General features: G+C 37.7%; 1 protein-coding gene across 1 annotated transcript in view; it reads left to right on the forward strand.

Moving 5' to 3' along the window:
• Positions 1–25,732, forward strand: part of LOC122794473 (DNA polymerase nu-like) — a 1,294,839-nt gene that overhangs the window by 954,851 nt on the left and 314,256 nt on the right. Inside the window, exon 8 of the mRNA XM_044062895.1 lies at positions 22,355–22,467. Within this exon, the coding sequence (XP_043918830.1) occupies positions 22,355–22,467 (113 nt within the window). The remainder of the gene's footprint in view (positions 1–22,354; positions 22,468–25,732) is intronic.

The raw sequence follows: 25,732 nt of genomic DNA on the forward strand, positions 1-25,732 counted from the left end.
TTTTATTTAGGCTCCTGGTATTTAGCAGCAACACCTTGAGGTTCAATTGAGTTGATTTTACAATGTCAGTAGGTTTGTCAATTTGGCATGGCCTAAAAAAGGTACTATGGGATAGATAAAGTTTTAGCCAGTATTCAAAAGCCTGGAGGGGAAAGATGCAGACCATCCTTGGCAAACCAATATGGTATGGTCTGTTACCTTTGTCCTCCAGAGCTGTCAAATATCCGATCCCCTTAGAATGACACCAGAAAGACAGTCAGTTGTTGAAATCAATATTTTTTTGCTCATATTGTGGCATCATCCTCTGATGCTGCTCAGTGATGGGCTCATACCAGTCTGAGTCACATTGTCTGACAGCTCCATAATGCATCTCTTCATATAGTCCAGGAAGGTACATCTCAGGTCATTTACACCTACATGAACTATGATGGTACCTGTGGCATAATGACTTGAGTACATGCGTGATTTGGTGGATCTTTGCTCCAGATAAGCAACTAACAGTTATCCTCTCCTTGTTCAGCCTGGTTAGAGGGGGATTGTTACATCTTACAATGGTGTTCCCTATGACAAGAGTCCTGAGAAGTGTGTTTGCTTGCCTTAGGGGCTTAGTGTTTGGGGCTCCACTGAGAGTGACAGTATGTGTTGTGTTAATTGTTTTTACCGAGTGCCTTTGCACTTGCTAAGGCAGTCTTTGTTGTTTAGGAAGATTGCTTTTCAATGCCTCAGTATACATAAAGTCTGTGTGTGTGGGTTGTGTGCGATGTGAGGCTCATGTTGTGTGTGTGGTTTTGACAACCTGATGTGCGCTTGTATGTATGAGATTAGCCTCCAGTGTCATTGTGTTAGTACACCTGTCGCATACTATGTCTGCTGCTTTAAGGATTAAGTGATTATCGGTAAACATGAGACAGTTGCTACATTGTCTCAAGATGCCCATATCCACCAAGCTGGCTGCGGAGAAGTTAGGAAATTGCATATCCATTCTGCCCATTCCTTTGATTGGTGATGTACAAGGGGACGATGAATTGGGGTTAGATGTTATTAAGGGTGCTTTGTTGGTGCAGATTATGCTTAACAGTACTATATTCTGCTAGCTTTAATGTTTTCACAATACTGAATTCTACCAAATCTGTAAATATTGTCACTTGACTCCCACCTAACTGTTCTAAGCTCGTCAGTATGCAAAGTATTTGCTCTTTGTTGATGCTTTGCAGGGTTCAGTTTTATGGATTGTTCTACAGGGAAAATTTGCTTTCTATGTGTTTGCTAAGGGAAATTTGCTTTCTTATGTGTTTGCTACTCTACAGAGCAAAATTTATAGCAGCACAGAAAAAAAAACAGAAGACTAACTAATGAGCCTTGTGGCCAATAAAATGATTACACTGCAAGTCCTTTTGTGTATTACCCAACTCAGATAGACCAGGCAAACACTTTCTGCCACAAGATGAACATACTCAGTCCTCTTAATTGAAAAAGATAGTATAAGAGACCCACAAGTGCAATGCTACCACAAACCAAACAGCTAGCTGGAAATCCCTTGCTGAAGAAAATTTTAAGTCAGTGTTAAAGTAGTAACAGTGAGAGGAAGAGCATTTTTTTTTACAAAAAATACAGTTAAATGCACACACAAAAGCAGGAAACAGTAGCAATCACTCAAAATTACTTAAGCAAGAGTGATTTACCAATCAAAGATACTTAATTCTGCCTGTATAGCACTTGATACAGGTAAAACACTTCTGAAATGTAGAATAGGACTCCAAGCTTTGCTTAGCTGTAGGAAAATGGGCAGGAGACAATGTTTAGTAAAGGTAGTTTACTCAAGAGCAGTGCTGGTTTGCTGTGTGGGCACTTGGTATCATGGATCTATGGAAAACATTTGGTGGTAAGAACACATAAATAGCTTATACAATAGAGAACAGTAATAAAAGAGGGAAAGGATGGATTTAGGAAATGAAATTACAATAAGGGGTAATGGCCAGAGATAAAGCCTTATAAACCCACTACAGCAAAAGGCTGGGAGGATTGGGAAAAATTTTCAAGCAGGCTAGCTAGAGAGGCATCCAATCAAGTAAAGCCAATATCTGAGCTCTTACAGAAACTTTAGCTTAATGTGATAGTGGGGGATGGGGCAGACACAGAATGCAACTTTAAGTAGGTAAATGATAAGCAGAATATAAAAGCACTGAAGTGTATACAGACTATTGCATAGAAAAATTGCTCACTGTTGAGCTTCTACTACAGTTTAAGGCACCAGATTATGTAGAAATGTGCTAGTAACTGTGTTTATGGAAAAATGCAGTAATAAATAACTAAGGCTCAAATCTTGTAGTAATAAACAATCCTTCCACAACTGTGAATTCATCTCCAAGACTGTGGACCACCAGGGTTCAAAATACTAATGGATAGCTTTTAAAAGTAATTCTACTTGCGGAAATAGAAGTGTAGAATACTATAGAAACACAATGTGCCCACAACTGCAAATCTGCAAATTAAAATACAAGACTATGTTCTGAGAACAAACTAAAAAAAATGGAAACAGATAACTTTTTGACTAAAACATGGAAAAAAGACGAAAAATACAAAGAATTATCTCCACACAGGTCGCAATAAGTGCAACTTAAATATTTTAGCAGAATTTAAATAATTCTCACAGTTCCACACCTGTCCAAGTCTTGGATAAATGTCATGGGAGACTTTAACTACCCTTGTCTAGACTGGGAAACATACACTGCCTCATACTTGTAGGCACAACAATTCTTGGACTTTATTAATACAAATACCCTTGACTAGATAGTGCTCACACCCACCAGAAGTTCAAACATATAGGACCTGATAGTTGCCAATATGGGAGAGCACTGCACCCCCATCCCCCAGTGTCACATTCTTACTGCTGAGGTCAGACCACAAAGCTGCCTCCTTCAAAATAAAAATCAACTCAGTAACCCCAGAAAACCCTGTAACAGAAACTGTTACATAACAAACTCTATCTTATTAAGTGATAGTTTGTCAAAATTCAGTGTCCCTCCCAACCACAAGTTCACAACAACCTATGCGGAATTGTTCACAGAGACCCTGTGCAACCAGGTAAATGGCCCTATAGAGGCTGCTGTGCCTACAAGACGTAAGCCCAAAGCAAACTGTAAAAACAAACCAACACTGGTGGAATCCTTGCCAAAATATGGTATATAACAAGAAGAAAAGCTCATAGCTAAAATCAGGTAGAGCAACTCCCACTCCCATAATGATAGGAGCACTCTAATTAAACTAAACAGGAAACTAAGAAGACTAATTAAGTCAGATAATTTACAAAGGCCACATTCTGAACAGTGCCTTATATGGACTATCTGAGCCTCTACTTAAATTGTTCAGCCATAGTCTATCCACAAGGTTTGTCCCTGATATCTGAAGAACAGCCACAGTAACTCCTTTACATAAGGTTGCCCCCTCTACAGTTCCAGGTATTTATAGGCCCATCAGCCTCACTAGTCTTATATTCAGAGTCATGGAATGTATTTAGCAGAACTGATTCATTTTTGCTGACATAGGCAACTTAATGGATCTAGACCCCTCTCAATTTTGTTTTGTCAAGGGCGAGTATTGTCTTCTGAACCTAGTCAAATTTGAAAAAGTTACAGAGGCTATGGACAATGGTCAGTCTGTGTACCCTGCTTGTATTGACCTGGCCAAGGCTTTTGACATTATCACAGTTGCTGATATTATTAAAAAGTTAGACAAACTTAATGTAAACCCATTTGTTGTCCACTTGATTGCTAACTGGTTATCCAACAGATCCTGAGTAGTAAAAGTTGCTGGTACCTTCTCTGAACATAAGAATTGTAACTCATGGGGTACTGCAGGGATCAGTGCTGGGCCCTCTCCTGTTTGGCATTTATTTTGCAGACATCTAAACCAATATCCCTGAAGTGTGGTTGACTATTTTGTTCTGATGACTGCAAGCTGGGCACTTTTATTCACTCATCCACTGATACTAAACCACTTCAAAAAGGGCAGGAATGTGCACATTCCTGGTATACTGAAAACAGTCTCAAGCTAAATGCACAAAATGTATAGCATTGTAACATTCATCAAAAAAAAAAAAAAGCTGTTTTCACCTCATATTTTTATAACTGGCACTCATATTCAAAGATATGGCCGTGATTGATCTGGGTGCTTATGTGGTCATCGCTCATATTTGATCATCATGTTTTTACCATAGTCAGAAAATCCTTCTATCTAGTTTAGGGAAATAAAATAAATATCTTCAAGAACTAAAAAAAGTGATCTTACTACCGTATTCTTCCCTTATCGTACCCATCACAGAATACATTAGCCCTTTGGAACGTACAGATCTAAGCATATCACTCAACTGTTAAGGCCCCAATGATTTTTAACCAAAAAATAATAATAATAATAATAATAAAGGCCTTAAATCTTTCTGATAGATTACCACAACTCTTCTTATACTAAGTAGCCTACTAGATGATCAGAGGTGACACCTGTGTCTTGTTTTCCATTTAAAAAGTAAAAAAAGACTCTCTGAAGGGATAGGTTCCTAACTCAATGCATTCCTCGCATGTTGAATAAGCTACTGTTATAAGTCAAGCAAAATACTATCTTTGTTGGCTTTAAAGGCTAGTCTTGATGATTGAATAGGTAGATACAAATTTATACCAAGGTCATCGTGTAAGACATTGCTTTTTTCAGAAGAACTATTAAGTATTCATATAGGGTGGCGAGAACATTTAAGTGTATCTACTTAAAGGTGTATATAGCTAAGCCTCTTATGGTCCCTGAGATGGCTTGTTTAGCATTATTCCTGTTTTCCTACTTGCAAAATAATGAGATCTACTATTGTTTGTGTTACAATGATTTTATGAAAGTTTTCATGAATTTCATATACTCATATGTTTGGTAATATTGTTAAGGCATGAAAGACATTGAGGAACTCTGAACACTGACCCTCATAAACCTGGATCACATGCAAGAATACTCACCCAAGAATCCAAATTCTTTTTTTTATAAATGCTTAATGTCTGTGTGCTAGGACAGAATTATCTACAAAATTCTATCTGGCTAGGCTGGCAGCCTTCACCTATCTTCACAGGGTCCTTGGGGGAGTTCATGCTAGTGACTGCTTCTAATGCGGGTATTAATGAACCTACCCTCTTTTTCTTGCCCCTTCCTTGCATTCAACAACTAAGTCCAAGGACTACATCACTCTGTAGCTGTATTGACCACTTCTGTCAGTGAGCACCATACAAGTGAATCAGACTCCAAGGCAGCTAACTGAACCCAGGTCATCTGGGCCATAGTTAGAGCTTTATCCTTTTATGCCACAGCACTGATCTAAAATGGCCCATAGTTGTTTATCTGTAAATGCTGTATATCTTAATGTAAATTTCCATCCAAAGTGTCTGTATTGCAGAGTAAATAAATTGAGGTGTTTGCATCTTTCCATACAAGGGGTTGGGAGGGTGGCTTAATGGCTAAGTTGTTTGCCTTACAAACACAAGGTGCAGGATTTGAGTCTCACAGGAGATAATTGGCTAGGCTTAAAATGGCTCTCAAGGGCAGTTAGCCTAGTACTAAAACTATGAACTATGAACTATAATTCAGATCAGAAAAATAAATTATTCTTTTTTATAAATTTCCATTGGATAGTTTCCATTCTTTTTAGTTGTCTCACAATGTATACACTAAAGGTATTATTTTATTCAACAATGGGTCAAATATATATCTTATAAAAGTTAAACAGTGTTTGTCTCCTATACTGAGTTTTTTAACATGATTCCTTATCGTCTCATTTCTCTAGTATATGTTTTATCTAAGTGTTTACTAAAGGAATACTTTTGTGATATAATAATGTTAACTTCATTTTTGGATATTTGTAGTTACAAAAGGGGCCATTTCTTAATTAGATGGCAAAACCATTTATTAGTCAGCTGTATGAGAATAGTTAAAACAGAGATACTAACATACTCTGTTTTATTCAAATACTATGCCATTCTGTTATATTAGGATGATTTTTTGCTGAATAAAAGACAATGACAAGTTTTTGACTTAATTTTATGCCGATATACTTTTAAAGCATTGTATAGCAGTGTATTAATCTATGGCAAAGCATAATAATTTTAATTGTTACAATTGCTTAATTGTTGTAACAGCTCAACAAGCTGACTGGATATTCTCTCAAAATGTGAAGAATTCAATAATCACAGTGTGAGTTTTGCAATCATTGCTTATTATGATGTGCTACAGTGCATGTTGCTAAGCCAACACTTTAGATGACACTTTAAAAACTTAATTTACTCTGAAATAACACTAGATCGATAGCCCACAGCAAGTATTTTACTACATTATTTTTCTTAGGAGGTCATTGCACCTCTTTGTAACTCACTTATTTTACCTATTATTGAATATAATATAATTAAATAAGCCATCTGACAGAACTTGAAAAGATTTTTTACTAGAAAAATCATAGGGATGGAAAACTTGAATTATTAAGAAAGGTTTCAGGAACTGTAACTGCTTCGGTGGTGGTAGAGGGATAAAGCCCTGAATATGGCCCAGGCAACCTGGGTTCTATTAGCTGCAACATTCAACATTCAGATACACTGCAGCATGTCAGCCTCCCCCTCCCAACTACATATACCAACAATGAGATTGCACTACAGTGGAGAAAAGGGCAAATGTCCCCATGTTGACCAACTGCCTACATTCCATGTGTAAAAATCCAGGGATGTGAACATTCGGTTAATTCAACTTTCACTGTTTTCATCTCACTCAACTAAATTTCAGGTGAGTGAAATTTCAGTTATGTGACAGGGACCTGTATATATATATATATATATATATATATGTATATATGGATCTGTGTATCTATGTTAGAGTATCGAAGTTCCGAAACTTCGAAATTCATATGGTCGAGAACATATGAACAAAGTTTCAGAACTTAGAACTGAAAACACAGCTTAGTGTTGGAATGGTACAAACCAGGCTGATACGATTAGCGCTTTCTTTCACTTTATTTAAAAACGTGAACTTCTTCAGAAACAAAAACATGTGCCCTCCCCAGCACAAGTCTTTTAAACCCTTTAGAACAGGATGTGATGTCACGTAATTCACCTTAATTATTAAGTATATACACACAATAATACAATATATTATAAAAATATGTATACAAAAAACATCTTAATGTTGATAAAATATTATGTATAAACTCCATACTGCCATAATTAATGTATTCTGTGATTCTGAATACTCAGTGTGGTTCACATAACGTTATTCTATGCAGAATTTTTCAAATATTATAAATATGAACTTAAAATGTATATCATAGCTAAATCAATTAACTAATGTGAAAATATTCCCAATTGTAGGACTAGATGTAAATATAATCCACATGTAACATTGTCCTTATGTATATCTAAATGAATATACATCTATAATAGCAAGCAATATTACTTATATAGCAAAAAACATTTTATGTTGATTACCTCATTGAGGCCTGGATACTGATCTGCCCCTAACAATAGTTGCCACAGTGTCTCCTTTTGCTCTAATTTGTTGTTGACGTCCCCCATGAATGTCATTTTTTCTATGTGGTCTAAAACAAAAAATTCAAACTTTTTAAATTCACTACAAACCAAAGAATGCCTTGCAAGTGCATTATTTTTATCTCTATTTTTTATAGCTAAAGTGTGTTCGTAAATCCTCCGCTTTAAGACTCTAACAGTTTTACCCACATAATAACATTCACAGGATACACAGCAGGCCAAATAAACCACACATTCACTGTGGCAGTTGAAATATTTCTTGGCCCAAAAAGTTCTTTTTAAATGTTTCAAAGTAACAAAGGAACTATTGCTAAGGAATCTACATTGTCTACAATTAGTGCATGCAAATGTACCTTTTTTAATTAAATCTCTAGACTTAACCACCGAAGTGGTATCAGTACGTTCTAAAACTTTCCTAATATTATTCACTGTTTTATAAGTGAATTGTGGTTTGATCCCTACACAGCTAACCAATTCTTTGTTGCCTAAAATAATTCTCCAATTTCTTTCTATAGTGTTTCTAATTTCTTTTAATTCATTTACTATAGGAAGTGGAAATGCGGTATAAAACCCAATTTCCTCAGTTCAACTAGTACTTTCATTCTCCTGCTGAACTACTCTTGGTTCTTCCACAAAAATATCTGTAGCCAATAATATAGGTTTTGCTACTCCTTGCCTCAATTTATTTACTTCCTTTTCCAGTTTTTTTATCCAATTAGAATTGTAACCTCTCACTACAAACATATGTCTCAAATGTACTAGTTCTTCTTGGAATACTAAATCCTCTGTAGTGAGCCTACTAAGTCTAATCATTTGTCCCTTTACTACACTCTTTTTCATATGCTGTGGGTGTAAACTAGCCTTGTGAAGGTATTGGTTGGTGAAACAAGATTTCCTGTAAATACTACTTGTAATAGTACCATTCATGTCATTGATTCCAAGATCTAAATCTAAAAAATGTATGTTTCTACCAAATTCTCCTAATTTGAAAAATAAGAAGCTTGTGGTAGTATTTAGATCAGTTAACATGTTCTCAAATTCCCATTGTTCGCCTTTCCACAGGAAAAACAAATCATCAATGTACCTATAGTACATCAAAACCTTTTCAAAACTTAAATGGACTTTTAGGAATTGCTGTTCCCATCTGGACATCACTAAATTAGCAAAAGCTGGGGCCACTCTGGTCCCCATTGCCACTCCAGATGTCTGTTTGTATAGTACATTATTAAATTTGAAAAAATTATTTTCAAGTACTATTTCCATAAGGGTACACAATGTATTTACCCTGTGGCCACTCATATCTGTATGATTGGTGAGATATTCTCTCATGTATTCTATTCCTTCAATTTGATCTATAGAGGTGTAGAGACTTCTAACGTCTAATGTAGCAAAATTTACATCTTTATCTAATGTTCCAATCCTTCCTAATATCTCCAAAAGCTGCCAGGAATCTCTAAGATAGTATTCGGCCTTTTGTGCTACAGGGTTAAGTAAACTGTCTAGCCAGATGGAAATGTTCTCCGTTTTTGAATTTTTAGCTGATACAATGGGCCTGAAGGATAAATCTTCAAGGCCATACTGTATTTTAGGTATACCAAAAAACTTAGCCATGGTAGGATGTTCCACTAACAGGAAGTCATAATCCACCTTTTCAATTTCATTCTGGCAAAACATGTCAAATAAAATGACATCTATTCTTCTGAAACTGATTTTAACAAATTCTGTTGTGACTTTGCAATAATTTGAAGTATCTTTTAACATGTCCAGTATTCTTTTATTATAATCTATTGTGTCCATAACAATGATTTTACCCCTTTGTCCGCTTTCATAATTCTGACCTCGGAGTTTTCTGATAACTCCTGTAATGCTTTGCTCTCATTAATGGTTAGATTATTCGATTCACTACATGTGGTTATATTTCTGAATTCTTTTTCACATGAATTCAGAAATACTTGTAATGTATTGATCAAAGGGGGGTTAAATGTACTAGGCTTCATTGGTAATTTATTAGTGGAAAAGTTGTAATCTGTGATGTCCTTAAGAATGTATTTTAAATTTAATTTCCGCAAATACAATCTGAAATCCACCAATAGTCTACTAATTTCAACCTTGTTACAGGGAATGAAAGTGAAGCCTTTGTTAAGTACACTATAAGCATCTACACTTAACAACACATTGCTTAAATTTATCACATTGACAGTATAATCAGTCTCATTGGTGGAAGATATTACCATCTTCTTTTGTTTTTGCCCTTCATTTTCCCTTTCTGTTGTGTGGTGTTGTACCACTTGGTAGTCCTCTTTCCCTGTACCCTTTGTGGTTGAAAAGGGACCTTAGAAGGACCAGGTTGCTGACTTGCAACCTCAGCATAACTGGTAGTTACATTCCCCAAAATAGTATCACCAGTCATTTCTTTAGATGTATCCACTGGCACTGATGTACTTTCTTCTGAACTTTCAGATACCAAATTATGAATATTGTCACTACGCAGTACACCCGCATCTTTTACTGTTCCTTGTGGCGGTCTACTTGACTTCTCTATGACACCAGAAACAACATTTTGAGCAACAAAACTTACTTTGGATGTATCTGCAGTCGATATGTAAGCTTCGTTGGACCTGTAGGTCCTAATGTCCCTCAACAATTTATGTTGTTTCCTTTGCACAATGATTGACCTATGTTTGTTAGCCTTAGTCTCAATACTGTTGTATAATGTATACAATTCCCGGAAACAAGTGTTGTTTTTGATGCAATCATCTAACTCCTTAATTTCCGTTTTCACTTTGTTGATATCAGACTCATAATGCTTGACCAAAATATCCATCATGGCCAAACCTGCATCATTGTACACCTTAATAATCTTTCTTGACAAAACATCCCCAGGTTCCACACAATTTGGGAACTTGGCAGTCCGCAAACCCTGCGGTACAATACATCGTTGAATACATTCTGTTAGATATTGTATCTCCAGTTCAAGTGTAATATATCTGAAAACTAACTTTTCTAAATCAAAAATTAGTTTTTTACAGGTTCTTAAATCGATAGTAGTATCATTATACTCACTGACAGTCCGGTTCATCATATCACCGTTTATATTTTTGAAAGGATTCTGCAGTTCTTTGCAAACGAAACCCCAAATATTGCTGCTCGATGAAATACTGTTGTTTCCATCATGCTCCATTAGACCTGTATGCGCCGCGACGTTTTCAAATGGCGCTTCGTTATGACACAAGACGCTCCTACTTGAGTCAGTGATGTTAACCCCTTCTTTAGCGTCTCGCTTTCTATTCTTTTGTAGGCAATCAAACACTATCTTCGTGATAGTTGCTATTAATGTAGTATCCACATCACAGGAGTCATTCCGCTCTTCAGCTCTACCCGCTCCCGGTGTGGAATGTGTGGTTAGATCCAGTAAAGTATCCGAGGAGGACGCCTCTGTAGCCATTCTTCACTAAGCACTGTGCAACCCAAAAAAAAGACAAAATAACGGACTAGCCGCAAACTGCAAATAGAACTGAAAACACAGCTTAGTGTTGGAATGGTACAAACCAGGCTGATATGATTAGCGCTTTCTTTCACTTTATTTAAAAACGTGAACTTCTTCAGAAACAAAAACATGTGCCCTCCCCAGCACAAGTCTTTTAAACCCTTTAGAACAGGATGTGATGTCACGTAATTCACCTTAATTATTAAGTATATACACACAATAATACAATATATTATAAAAATATGTATACAAAAAACATCTTAATGTTGATAAAATATTATGTATAAACTCCATACTGCCATAATTAATGTATTCTGTGATTCTGAATACTCAGTGTGGTTCACATAACGTTATTCTATGCAGAATTTTTCAAATATTATAAATATGAACTTAAAATGTATATCATAGCTAAGTCAATTAACTAATGTGAAAATATTCCCAATTGTAGGACTAGATGTAAATATAATCCACATGTAACATTGTCCTTATGTATATCTAAATGAATATACATCTATAATAGCAAGCAGTGTGTGCACGAATTAAAGTCCGATCTGTTTTTACTTCGCTGGTATTTTGGATTATTTGCCTTGTGAAAGACTTTTAACACTTGTATGCTCTGGTTGCCTCTCTGCCTGATTATTTGGATTAATATATATATATATATATATATATATATAAATATATATATATATATAAATATATATATATATATATATATATATACCATAATATATCTATCTATATATATTAAGCAAAGGAATGCAGAAGGTCAGACGGCAGTGGATTTTGCGAAAAGGATGGACATGGCTGTGATGAATACGTATTTTAACAAGAGGGAGGAGCATAGGGTGACATACAAGAGTGGAGGAAGATGCACACATGTGGATTATATCTTATGTAGAAGGGCCAGTCTGAAGGAGATTGGAGACTGTAAAGTGGTGGCAGGGGAAAGTGTAGTTAGGCAACATAGAAAGGTGGTTTGTAGGATGACATTGGTGATCAAGAAGAGGAGGATGAGTGTGAGGGCAGCACCAAGGATCAAATGGTGGAAATTGAAAAAGGGTAATTGTGAGGTGATGTTCAGGGAAGAGTTAAGACAGGCACTGGGTGGCAGTGAAGAGTTACCGAATAGCTGGGAAACTACAGCAGAGCTAGTAAGAGAGATGGCTAGAAAGGTGCTTGGTGTGACATCTGGAAAGAGGAAGGAGGACAAGGAGACCTGGTGGTGGAATGAAGAAGTACAGGAGAGTATACAGAGAAAGAGGTTGGCGAAGAAGAAGTGGGATTGTCAGAGAGATGAAGAAAGTAGACAAGAGCATAAGGAGTTGAGGTGCATGGCAAAGAGAGAGGTGGAGAAGTCTAAGGATAAGGCGTATGAAGAGTTGTATAAAAGGCTGGACACTAAGGAGGGAGGAAAGGACCTGTACCGATTGGCTAGACAGAGGGACCAAGCTAGTAAAGATGTGCAGCAGGTAAGGGTGATAAAGGATAATGAGGGAAACATACTCACAAGCGAGGAGAGTGTGTTGAGCAGATGGAAAGAGTACTTTGAGGGGCTGATGAATGAAGAGAATGAGAGGGAGAGAAGGTTGGATGATGTGCGGATAGTGAATCATGAAGTACAGTGGATTAGCAAGGAGGAAGTAAGGATAGCTATGAAGAGGATGAAGAACGGAAATGCTGTTGGTCCAGATGACATACCTGTGGAAGCATGGAGGTGTTTAGGTGAAATAGCAGTGGAGTTTTTAACTAGATTGTTTAATGAAATCTTGGAAAGTGAGAGGATGCCTGAGGAATGGAGAAAAAGTGTACTGGTGCCGATTTTTAAGAATAAGGGTGATGTGCAGAGCTGTAGTAACTACAGAGGGATTAAATTGATCAGTCACAGCATGAAGTTATGGGAAAGAGTAGTGAAAGCTAGGTTAAGAAGGGAGGTGATGATTAGTGATCAGCAGTATGATTTCATGCCTGAAAAGAGCACTACAGATGCGATGTTTGCTCTGAGAGTGTTGAAGGAGAAGTACAGAGAAGGTCAGAAGGAGTTGCATTGTGTCTTTGTGGATTTAGAGAAAGCATATAACAGGGTGCCTAGAGAGGAGTTGTGGTATTGTATGAGGAAGTCGGGAGTGTCAGAGAAGTATGTAAGAGTGGTACAGGATATGTACGAGGGTAGTGTGACAGCGGTGTGGTCTGCGGTCAGAGTGACGGATGCGTTTAAGGTGGAGGTGGGATTACATCAAGGATCAGCTCTGAGTCTTTTCTTAGTTGCAATGGTGATGGACAGGTTGACAGATGAGATCAGACAGGAGTCCCCGTGGACTATGATGTTTGCAGATGACATTGTGATCTGTAGTGAGAGTAGGGAACAGGTGGAGGAGACCCTGGAGAGGTGGAGATATGCTCTAGAGAGAAGAGGAATGAAGGTCAGCAGGAGTAAGACAGAATATATGTGTGTGAATCAGATGGAGGATAGAGGAATGGTGAGGATGGAGGGAGTAGAGGTGGCGAAGTCGGATGAGTTTAAATACTTGGGATCAACAGTTCAGAATAATGGTGAGTGTGGAAGAGAGGTGAAGAAGAGAGTACAGGTAGGATGGAGTGGGTGGCGAAGAGTGTCAGGAGTGATTTGTGACAGACAAGTACCAGTAAGAGTGAAAGGGAGGGTCTACAAGAGGATAGTGAGACCATCTACGTTATATGGGTTGGTGACAGTGGCACTGACAAAAAGGCAGGAGTCAGAGCTTGACGTGGCAGAGTTGAAGATGTTAAGATTTGCACTGGGTGTTACGAGGATGGTCAGGATTAGGAATAAGTATATTAGAGGGTCAGCCCAGGTTGGAAGGTTTGGAGACAAAGCCAGAGAGGCAAGATTACATTGGTTTAGACATGTGCTGAGGAGGGATGCAGAGTATATTGGGAAAAGGATGCTAAGGATGAAGCTGCCAGGTAACAGGAAAAGAGGAAAATAGGTTTATGGATGTGGTGAGAGAGGACATGCAGGTGGATGGTGTGACAGAGCAATATGCAGAGGACAGGAAGAAATAGAAACAGTTCATCTGCTGTGGAGACCCCTAACGGGAGCAGCCGAAAGAAGAAGAAGATATATATCTATCTATATATATATATACTTCACCCCACTCTCACCCCAAAAGGGCCCACAACAATACCGAAAAATGTAGTGTCCCGGAAATCACAGATGCACAGGTGAAAACAGCCTTTTAAAAAGCCAAAAGCACAGCGTCAATGGGGCCAGATGGTGTCTCAGGCTGCTTCTTGCACGAACTACAGGACGAACTAACCCCCCATCTAAACACACTGTTCAACCTCAGCCTCTCCACAGGCCACGTGCCCATAGAATGGCGCACAGCAATGGTTATTCCATTCCACAAAGGAGGGGCCACAACTGACCCTGGTAACTATCGCCCATAAGCCTGACTAGCCTGGTCTGCAAGGCTATGGAGCACATCATCATGGAAGTTATTAACAAAGACATTGGGAACCTCCATACACTTGACCCCACCCAGTTCGGCTTTGTTAAGGGCAGATCATGCCTACTAAACCTGGTTGACTTCTTTGAAACAGTCACCAAGGCCATAGACAAGGGAAAGGTTGTTCACACAGCCTACCCTGGCCTCGCCAAGGCTTTCGACACCATTCCCCACTCGGCTATTACAGAAAAACTCACCAGCCCGAACATAAACCCCTATGTCATGAGATGGGATGCCAACTGGCTTACAGACAGAACTCACACGGTAAGAATAGCAGGCTGCAGGTTCGACTCTAAACCAGTCACAAGTGGTGTCCCACAAGACTCAGTCCTGGGACCCCTACTGTTTGGCATATACTTCTCATAAGTACAGGCAAACACAGGAGGACTATGGCTAACCAAGTTCGCCGATGACTGCAAACTGGGAGCCATAACTGACTCTCCGGCTGACACAGACATCTTCCAAAAGGGCCTTACTGAGATGGACACCTGGTGTCAAAGTCATGGCGTCAAGCTAAATGCCAAAAAATGCATAGTCATCCCATTTGGGAAAAGCAAAACACCCACGAATTATTACATAGGTGGCAGCCCCCTTAATACAGAAGAGGTGCTAAGAGATCTGGGGACCCAGGTAGATAGTAATTTCTCTTTTGACAATCATATTGCCAAAGTAGTTTGGAAATCCTTCTATGTGGCCCATCTAATTACTAACAGGTTCGTATCTAGAAATAAAGAGGTTATAGTGCCCCTCTACTCGTCACTCATCAGACCCATTATAGAGTACAATGCCCCATTTGGGATGTACCTCACAAGACACTTCCAGCAGCTGGAAAGACCACAAAAGTATCTCACCAAGAGGATTACTGGCCTCAAACATATGTCCTATGCAACCCGACTGGAAAAACTCTGGTTGTACTCAGTTGCATATCGCTTACTCAGAGGTGATCTCTGCCTGACTTACAAAGCCATGTTCAACTCAGAATTGATGGACATGATCCACCTAAAGAAATCCAAGTCACTGCGAGCCACTCGCTCTAGTGAGCTAAACCTCACCACAACAATAAATAGAACATGCTGGAGGGATAGATTTCTATCACAGAGACTCCCCATGCTTTGGAACAAAATTCCTAACTACATTAGGCAGAGCCTCTCACTAACACTCTTCAAGAGAAACCTTGACGAGTGGATGGGTAACAGAAAATACACCCCTGGGATCACTTCATTAGCTCTTCTTGACAGAGGCTCAGTTAATTAATCAATGGGGTGGCGAAAGCTGACACACTCTGGCTAGGCTTATAAATGCCCTCGGGCAGATAGCCTAGTACCTACCTATGAACCTATATTTCTTCGTAAATAAAACTTAACCAGAGAATAAGGCCTAGCTTTGTTTTCCAGGGTTGTCATGATATAAGCCCTACCCCAAAAATAAGCCCCAGTTAAGATTGCCAACAACACACGACGGACGTGTTGAATTATAAAATAATATTATTGACACCCGTTGACTGAGGTTATCATACTCTGCTCGCTATTTTCGGACCATTCAGACACCCAACTTCTTCTCTTTGCAGAAAGTCGTAAGATTCTTTCCCTGGGAGTCCTCCATGATTCTTACTGTAACCCTAATCATCACTCACACTTGACGGTTGAGATCCTTGGCCCATAAACATTGGCAGGTGTACTTTGATTGGTCAAAGTACAGACAACGCTCGTAAAGCACGCGCACTTGATAACGAACGGCTGTGGTTGTGTCTTCTTAACCGTCGCCATTTTGTGTTGCCACTCCGGTCTCGTCTTCAGTTAAGCCCTCCCCACACAAGATGAGTGCAAAAAGAAAGAACTATTCCATCGAGTACAAGAAAACAATTGTGGAGGGCTCCCAGGGAAAGAATCTGACGGCTTTCTGCAAAGAGAAGAAGTTAGATTTCCGAATGGTCCGAAAATGGCATGTAGCGTATGATAACCTCAGTCAACAGGCCGACAAGGAAAATGCTAAGAAGTGCAAATGTGGATCAGGTCGGCAACCATTATTTCCTGAGCTGGAAGACATCATCTTTGAATGGATTGCTAACAGGAAAGCAAAGGCTTTGGTTGTGCGCAGGGCTGATATTCAAGCATTTGCCCTTGCAATGGCACTACAGTTAGAAATATCCCCAGAGGAATTCAAAGCATCGCAACATTGGCTGGATGGCTTCCTTCAGCGATATGAACTGTCTCTAAGAAGACCAACAACACTGTTCAAGCTGGAAGATACTGAAGTTATTAAACATGCACTTGCATTCAAGTCCTTTGTTGATGGCATTGACGTTTCTAAATACCAACTCTCCAACATGATTGCTGTGGATGAAACTTCAGTGTTTATGGGCCAAGGATCTCAAACAACAATTAATCAGAGGGGTGCCTTGTGAATCTACATTCGCTTCACTGGTTATGAGAGTGCACGTGTTTTCTGTATTTTGACAATTCGTCTAGATGGAAAGAAAACCCCACCTCTAATCATTAGTAAGGGCAAGATAGATAAGACTGAACGTGTTTCAGGCATTTACATTCTTGAAACCAAAAAAGCCTGGTACACACAAGCAGTTATAAGGAAGTGGATTGATGTAATGCTGCCACTTGTTTTGCGAGGTGGCAAAAGAGGTCTGCTAGTCTGGGATTCAGCCAGCACTCATCACACAGACATGAAGAAATTCCTTGCACGGAGAAGAATAGGGCAAATAATGATTCCCACAGGTATGACTGCCTATCTCCAGACTCTTGATATCGCAATAAACAAGCCATTCAAGGACCATTTGTGCATGGAACTCAATGACTACATTGAAAATAGAATGGAGAGAAATCAGCATGGGAACTTTGTGAAGCCTAGCCTGAAAGAGGTCGTGACTTGGGTGAAAAATTCATGGGATAAAATCACTGACAGCTGTGTTGCCAATGCACTACGAGCAGGCTACTTGGACAAGCAGTGCTCATTTAAGGAAAGCTTTATTGCTAGCATGACAGATTGGGGCCAATTGTTCTACAGGAAATGGAGTCGTAAGAAATTCAGGCTGGAATTCGAGGGTTGGAGACTTATGACAGTGTTCCAGAAGAAGTTTACATGACTGTATTTGAATAACTTTTCCTTTATCGGGGTGACAGAATGGATTGCTTCTGCTTTCAGTTTTATTTCCCTCCTCCAATATACATGTATTGAGATTTTACTGCACTTTCTGTTAAGCATGAAATAATGCACTGTGAAAGCCAAGGTGTATATATTCTGAAGTTGAAATGTATGTTGCACTGTTTATATAGACTTCTCACACAACTGTTAACACGCTACTTAGAACTGTTGCCCAATAACAGAAAAGCACCAAATAAATGTCAATTTGTGTACATGAATAAATGTTGATTTTTGTACATGAATAAATGCCGATTTGTGTACATGAATAAATGTCGATTTTTGTACATGAATAAATTAATAAATATAGATTGTTGTACAGGGGTGTAAATAAGGCTTCCCCTAATGTATATTTTGGCAGGGGAAAGAGTATAAGAGCCGGTCTTATTTTCGGGGAAATACGGAGTATGTATGTATATATATATATATATATATATATATATATATATATATATACCCGACCTAATGTGCAAAGTGGGGAAAAGGGGTTGAGGATGGATGAATATATATGTGTATATATATATATATATATATATATATATATATATATATATATGTGTGTGTGTGTGTGTGTGTGTACACACACACATATTTATATATATATATATATATATATATATATATATATATATATATATATATATAAGCAGTATAGTCACACTCAGCGGAGCAAATGTTTCTTGGCCAAGTAAAGTTAATGCAATATAAATCCCAACAATTGTGACCCAGCAACAACCACGAACCAACACTATATCCAGTATTAAGAATAGCAGGAACAAACTCCGTTTAGATAAAAAATCAAGTAGTTTATTGCAGGTACTAGGTAAGCGCTTTCACTACAGCTTCTTCAGACCGTTACATTTTTAAAATCTTTGCATCACCTTATATATAGATCACATGTCTTATTCAATTATCTAATTAGTGTCTTAAAGTCAACTAGCTTTTTAGAACCTGACTAAATAACGTTCTCAACATAATAAATATTATAGAACAGATAGATTAATTTGCTAACTATGACACCTTCTATCAGAATATGCAGATACAAACACTATGTGTGTTTAAAAAATCTCTACAGTTCTTACTTATACAAAACGAAGTAAATGCGCATTTAAAAGCATCAATAATGTACATTTCTATAAACTTAAACGTCATATTATTCATGAAAACAGAAATGGGGAAAAAACACACCTACTCATACTATTAATGCTGTCAATACTATTATAAAACAAAACAATATTTAAAAACAAGACCTAACGGTCTAAGCTAATGGTATGTTAACAGCATACAATATGAAGTTATTACAATGATCCCTGTGTATTAAGGGTTTTTTCCCTAAATGTCATCCCACAATCTGAGATATAGTAGGCGATGAACCAAGATTTCAATACAAGAATAAATTCAATCTTAAAAGAATGTTGTGCCATCGGGGAATAAGTAATAGTCACGTGAACCATACAGGGACAACTCCTTGTGGGAAATGTAATTTCTGCATATATATAGAATCAGGGAGTGAGTTCATTCACCCAGACACAGGACAGGTTTTTAAATTTTATGTCAATGCAGATTGTAGTAGTACTCATGTGGTATATTTGACTAAATGTCATGAATGTTGTTCATTCTATATCGGGAAGACAAAGAGAGCCTTCCAGACTAGAATAAGAGAGCATCTCTATGCTATTAGAATAGGCCATAATAACAATGCATTAGCCAAACATTTTAAAACAAGTGGAGAGGAACACACATTTAGTTTTATGGTTATTGATACTATTATCCCTATGGTAAGGGAAGGTGACATTAAAAATGTCACGGAAAAAAGGGAGATCAATTGGATTTTGAAAATGAGAGCTGATAAGTGTAAAGGTCTCAACGAAAGAGCTTCACTGAGACCCATTCTTAAATCCAGGTGCTTAATTGCTAAATAGAAGTATAAAAGAAGTCACCCCAGATTGTGGGATGACATTTAGGAAAAAACCCTTAATACATAGGGATCATTGTAATAACTTCATATTGTATGCTGTTAACATACCGTTAGCTTAGACCGTTAGGTCTTGTTTTTAATATTGTTTTGTTTTATAATAGTATTAACAGCATTAATAGTATGAGTAGGTGTGTTTTTTCCATTTCAGTTATCATGAATAATATGACGTTTAAGTTTATAGAAATGTACATTACTGATGCTTTTAAATGCGCATTTACTTCATTTTGTATAAGTAAGAACTGTAGAGATTTTTTAAACACACGTAGTGTTTGTATCTGCATAGTCTGATAGAAGGTGTCATAGTTAGCAAATGAATCTATCTGTTCTATTGCGTCTTTCGGCTTTTCCCGGTTAGGGGTCGCCACAGCGGAACTCCGGTCCACTAATGATTGGCAGTTGATTTTTACATGCCGAGTTGCCATCCCTGATGCACAACCTTCAACGAAGGTACGCCCATTCACGCATGTCTCCACGCAGAAGACCCACGCTCTAGCTGAGAATCGAACCGGACAGCATCTTACTGGGAGGCGACAATGCACCACCACCGCGTAGATATTTATTATGTTGAGAACGTTATTTAGTCAGGTTCTAAAAAGCTAGTTGACTTTAAGACACTAATTAGATAATTGAATAAGACGTGATCTATATATAAGGTGATGCAAAGATTTTTTAAATGTAACGGTCTGAAGAAGCTGTAGTGTAAGCGCTTACCTGGTACCTGCAATAAACTACTTGATTTTTTTATCTAAACGGAGTTTGTTCCTGCTATTCTTAATACTGGATATAGTGTTGGTTCGTGGTTGTTGCTTGGTCACAATTGTTGGGATATATATATATATGTGTGTGTGTATATATATATATATATATATATATATATATATACAGGCAGTCCTCGAGTTAAGGACGAGATCCATTTTTTAGTCTGTTTTAAGTCAAATTTGTATGTAAGTTGAAACATATACATGGAATGTTCTATTGTACTGCAACACAGTACAGTACAGTACAGTAGAATGTTCCATACAGAAAGAAAATATGTTAAACTTACTTCTTTTTAAGCTTCACTTCACATTTTTGTACTACAGGCATCACCCATGAATGTTTCCCGTCTTTCCTGAACTTTCAGATCTCAGCCAGACCTCCTACTATTACCTAGACCCTAGTGAGCCACAATATCATTTGCCCATTTTACTGTACAGTACAGTAACTGCTTCAGTACTGTGTACTGTTCAAGACAGCAGTCTTGACCAATCAGATTGCCAACACATTGATCTCTTAACCAATCGGATCTCTTATTCTTCATGAAGGCGGAAGTAACTGCTCTGACAAGGGGTGCAAGCAGCTTCACAAATGGGGAAAAGGAAAGTAGAACAGAATTCTTCATTTTAAGGTACGATTTGCGCAACTTTAAAGCTTTTTATTTATTTCCAACATTGCAGCAGCCCGTTCTTATCTATGGGTTGTCCGCAAGTTGGATGCCTGTAACTGGTGGACTGCCTGTATACATATATATATATATATATATATATATATATATATATACATATATATATATATGTGCATCATATGTATGCGTGTATGTGTGGGTGTGTATGTGTGCTTGTGTGTGTATATCTATATATATGTATATATATATATATATATATATATGTACAACTTATCAGCAGTGGGTTACAGGAATCAACCTTTTTGAAGACCAGTAAGTCATAAGTTTGACAGTCAAACCTATGATCTTTAGACTTTCCTTACCATCCCTGCATATGCAAATGTTTGAAACTCCTGGCTACATGGGCACTTGCAATCTCTTGTTGCATCACTTGTTCCTCTGCACCCTTCAACCCTATCTGACTTTACTTGTGAGTCCAAAGGGTTAGTGTAGGGTATCATGATAGTTGCCTGCCACAACCATTGGACATATCAGGTACTCCTCCCATGAACCTAATTGGCTTTTCTGGGGAGGGGAGCTACCTTTCCTACCCACTTGGATGAAACAAGCAAAATGGAGATGGCTGCAGTAGAAACAAGCCCTTTACTCTTTCCAGCTTTCTGAAGAACATAGCCTTACTGAATGTGAAATTGCCTAAGCTAGGGAACACGAAGGAGGCAGAGGAAGGAAGTGTACTGATCTGCTATCAGTGCAGGCTGCTGCTGTAGATCTGGGCCATGCATATGAGGTTGTGATATGTGGTGGACATTAATGGGTATGATTGCTGGCTCCTTTATTTGCACCATGATGTGCTGCCACATCCTCACATTTCTGCTGTTGCCACTAAAACATTGGCAACTACTAAACATTATGTGTTAACAGTAGATCCCACATACTCGTGGAAGGAGTACAAGCCACTGTCCTCTCAGCCTTTCTCTCATAGTTGACCCTAATGGCAACCAAGGATTATTCTCTTTCCAAATCCCTTTTCAGTGCTTTCCACATTTTGTACATTATGATGTAATATTGTGTTTTTGGGGCATATGAAATTGTTCATACAGTTCTTGTTTGACATACAGTTGCCTGAAGATATTGAAAATAATCATTGTGCTGTGAATTGTCATAATATGTTTGTACTTAATGTGATTGCAGTCTGTTTATGAAAATATTAGCTTTTATTATCAAATTGAAATCGCTGCTTATTTTGTGCTGTTATTTACATAACATTTTTCTCTGTAGTGTCCATAATTGGGTTTATGTGCCTTGCAGGGAAACCTTGCTGCGAATACTGAAGTGTCATGGTTATGTTATTTGTTTTAACTCCAAAGACATGCTGAGAACAGTGTTTCATCATTATGGAAACTATATTTCCTGGAAACAAGGTAATAAGCACTGGATGAAAGTAATGGTTCAAAAAGGTGTTTTGTGATTGCAGACCAATTAAGGGACAGACATAAGCAGAAACTGAAATAAAAGCAATTTTTATCATATTTGATTGACAGTATACTCTTAATGCTTATTCTAAGTGATGAGCATATTGTTATAATTTATGCCATCCTAAAACTGCATAATGGGGCAATTATAGTTGTATACTAGGCTAACAACCACTGCTGTAACTTTTTAAATGTGACATTGTATTTCAAGGCATGAGTATGTGTAATTTTAATTTGTAACAATAAAGCAGCTGGTTTTATGCCCTATATGTTACCATCATGTGTTCTTATCTAAGATATGTATTTATTTATTGCATTTGTTTATTTTTTTACACAGTTCCCTACAAAACTATATCATTTTTACCCTTCCTTTTCCTTAGGTATCCTGCTAACACTGGCTTAGAACTGTTGAATAAAGGATTTCTTTTAGTAACTATCGAGAACGATACCGGCATGTTTTTTTTTTTGTTATGATAACTTATGATTTTGACAGTTGCAAGTTCCTAGAGTTTTATTATGTGGTGTCTAAATAACTATGCTTTAAGCATACTGGTTTTCTTTACATCAGATGTCCCTGTAAACTCTTACAACAAAATATCTGTAACCTGTGTCTATGGAATTTGTACCACAAGATTAGCATTTAAAGGGGGTTAACTTATAAACAAGTAATATGAAATACAGCAGTATTGCAGCATGATAATCATTAAACCATGAAGTATAAAGTGATAAGACCTTTCATTTATATGTTTTAATGATTGTCATGCATTAGTTTCCTTTTACTTAGTTGTATACAGTTTGACAGATGTAGCAGAGTTTGCTGCTGGTATTATATTTAAATGATATTGTGTCATTTCGTGTGTAATGGGGTTACACTGCAGCACCTTACAGTGCCTGCTCACTAATCGGAGTGTCCCAACTTGGAACCTCCATATTCAGCATATATTGACATATGTGAAAGAGACCCATATTTACCTGTTGCCTGTCATGAACCTAAGGAGACGTATGTGTGGGATTGTGATGTGATATGCTGCTGTTATGTCTTATACTTACTTTTAAGTACTTTCATTAAATGCTCACATTTTTAAACAATGACATACGTGTACATACATTAATAGAAAAGAATACAAACCATGTTAACATTTTCATTATTTTCATGCATTATACATATGCTTTCTTTTTAACAAACATATTTCACTCCAAAGGTAAATAAATTGCTCATTTCCTGCTTTTCTTTAAACCTCACTCCTCCTCTTTCTGAACATTATTCTGCACGAGCTGTTCCCACAAATTCCATTTATTTTGTCTGTAATTTGTTCATCCTTTGTTTAAAGAACCCAGCTCCAGTTGCTTTATTTCCTTTGCAATAATTGCTACTTCAATTGCAGTTGGTTTGGATATTGATTTCAATTATCTAGTATCTGCTTTCTGGACAGGTAATATCATTAAACTTAGTAAGGCCTTACTATGTCTGGGCAATGCATACCTGATGTCCCAGCTCAAAAGAATCCTTTCCTTAGTTAAACCATTTGCTCCTGCAACATTTCTGATAAAGTAACTTGTAAGGAACTTTTGAAATATGCCAACTTATTACCTTCCCAAAAACTTGTTCCCAATTACCTCTCTCTTTTCCATCACACCTCCAGCATTTGCTGTCTAATTGTTGAAAAATTCTTTGAAGTTTTCTTGGGGTATAAAAATATCCATGAGAACACTTCCAATCAAAAATCCTAAACCTTCTAGATTTGGTTGCACACTTGGGAGACATACAGGTGTCCTCACATTCTTCCTTTGTAAATTGACTTTTCATTCTCTTTTCCTAGTCTTTTCTAACCTTCTGTGATTTATTCTTATAGTTATCATTCACTATGTTATATGCCCTAACAATGATCCCTTTCAGCTTCTGTTCTAGACTCAACTTAAAGCTCTAGCTGAACTGGTCTTTCACTTAACACTTCCCTATCCATTTCTCTTTGTCTGTACTCTGTTATCAATCTCAAGAAGGAAAGACAGTCTCTAATCTGCAGTCCAAACTTCTGCTTGGCCTCATTCTATTCTGTTACCTTTCCCTCTCTAGTTATTTGCTCGTCTTATACTTGTACTTCTCACAGTTCTGAAATATGACCACAAAACATCTGGACAAAGCCAAAAGTAATGGGAGGACAAAGCCCCAAAAATAGGGACACATTTTAAATATTGCTCTCATAAACTTAGAAGCTGCTAGAATAAAAGGTGTTGTATTATGTATTTTTTGAAGGACATGAAATCTGAAACTCAAGTGCGTGTCATTATTTAGTGAATTATATTCTCTCTGATTTGTCTCAGAAATCCAGAAAGCCCCCAACTTTGTGAGGAACAGACCAAAAATATGAAGCACAAATCTGGGCATTCTGCAAAAATCTGGAAGCTGAATGTGACAGTAATTAGACTGCCTACCACAGGAGACATGGGCTTGTAGTCAGCCATGATCACTTCCTTTCACAAGTTCTGATATTTGTTTCAGATATATAAAGTCCAGTATCTGGAACATATGCTGAAGGCAAACTTCCCATTTTGTTGGCACACTGCTGGACCAGATGACACATTTGCTTATCAAGTACCTGCAGCTCATCCCATCCCTGCTGAGGCTGTAGCTGAGGATCATGTCTGCAGTGTGTATAGAAGTGCTGTGCCTGGAGAGCCTTGTATAGCACCTCAGAATCACTCACCTGGGTCATACCACCAGCCAGTAGATGGTGATAGAACCCTGTAATTACATTCTGGAAAGGTAGAGAGGAACTAGAAACTGCCAAAGGTGCACCAGACAGATCAAAATTAAATAGGCGTAGTTAAAACTTCCTGGTGAACCACCACAGCTAAAAACTTTGTTTATTTAAAAATAAAGACAAAACATAAAAGGTTTCCAATGAAAGAGAGCTCTAAATGATTAGCGCTTTCGGCTAGTCAGCCTTCTTCAGATCATATTATTGATTATCCTCCTCTTGCTGATCATGTTAAATGGTGAGTCTGGGTAGCATTGAGGTAGGAAGTATCTCATTTCCCATTTTGTTCATTGATGAATAATCAATGCTTGATGACAGTTTTGTCAATTTAGTTATGTAGTTGTATATTGTGCATATATACATACACAAACACACACACACACACACACACACACACACACACACACACACACACACACACACACATATATGAAATTATAGGTTCATAGGTTTAT

The sequence above is a fragment of the Protopterus annectens genome, chromosome 2.part1 (assembly GCF_019279795.1).
Source record: "Protopterus annectens isolate FY-2018-M chromosome 2.part1, PAN1.0, whole genome shotgun sequence".
NCBI lineage: Eukaryota > Metazoa > Chordata > Ceratodontiformes > Protopteridae > Protopterus > Protopterus annectens.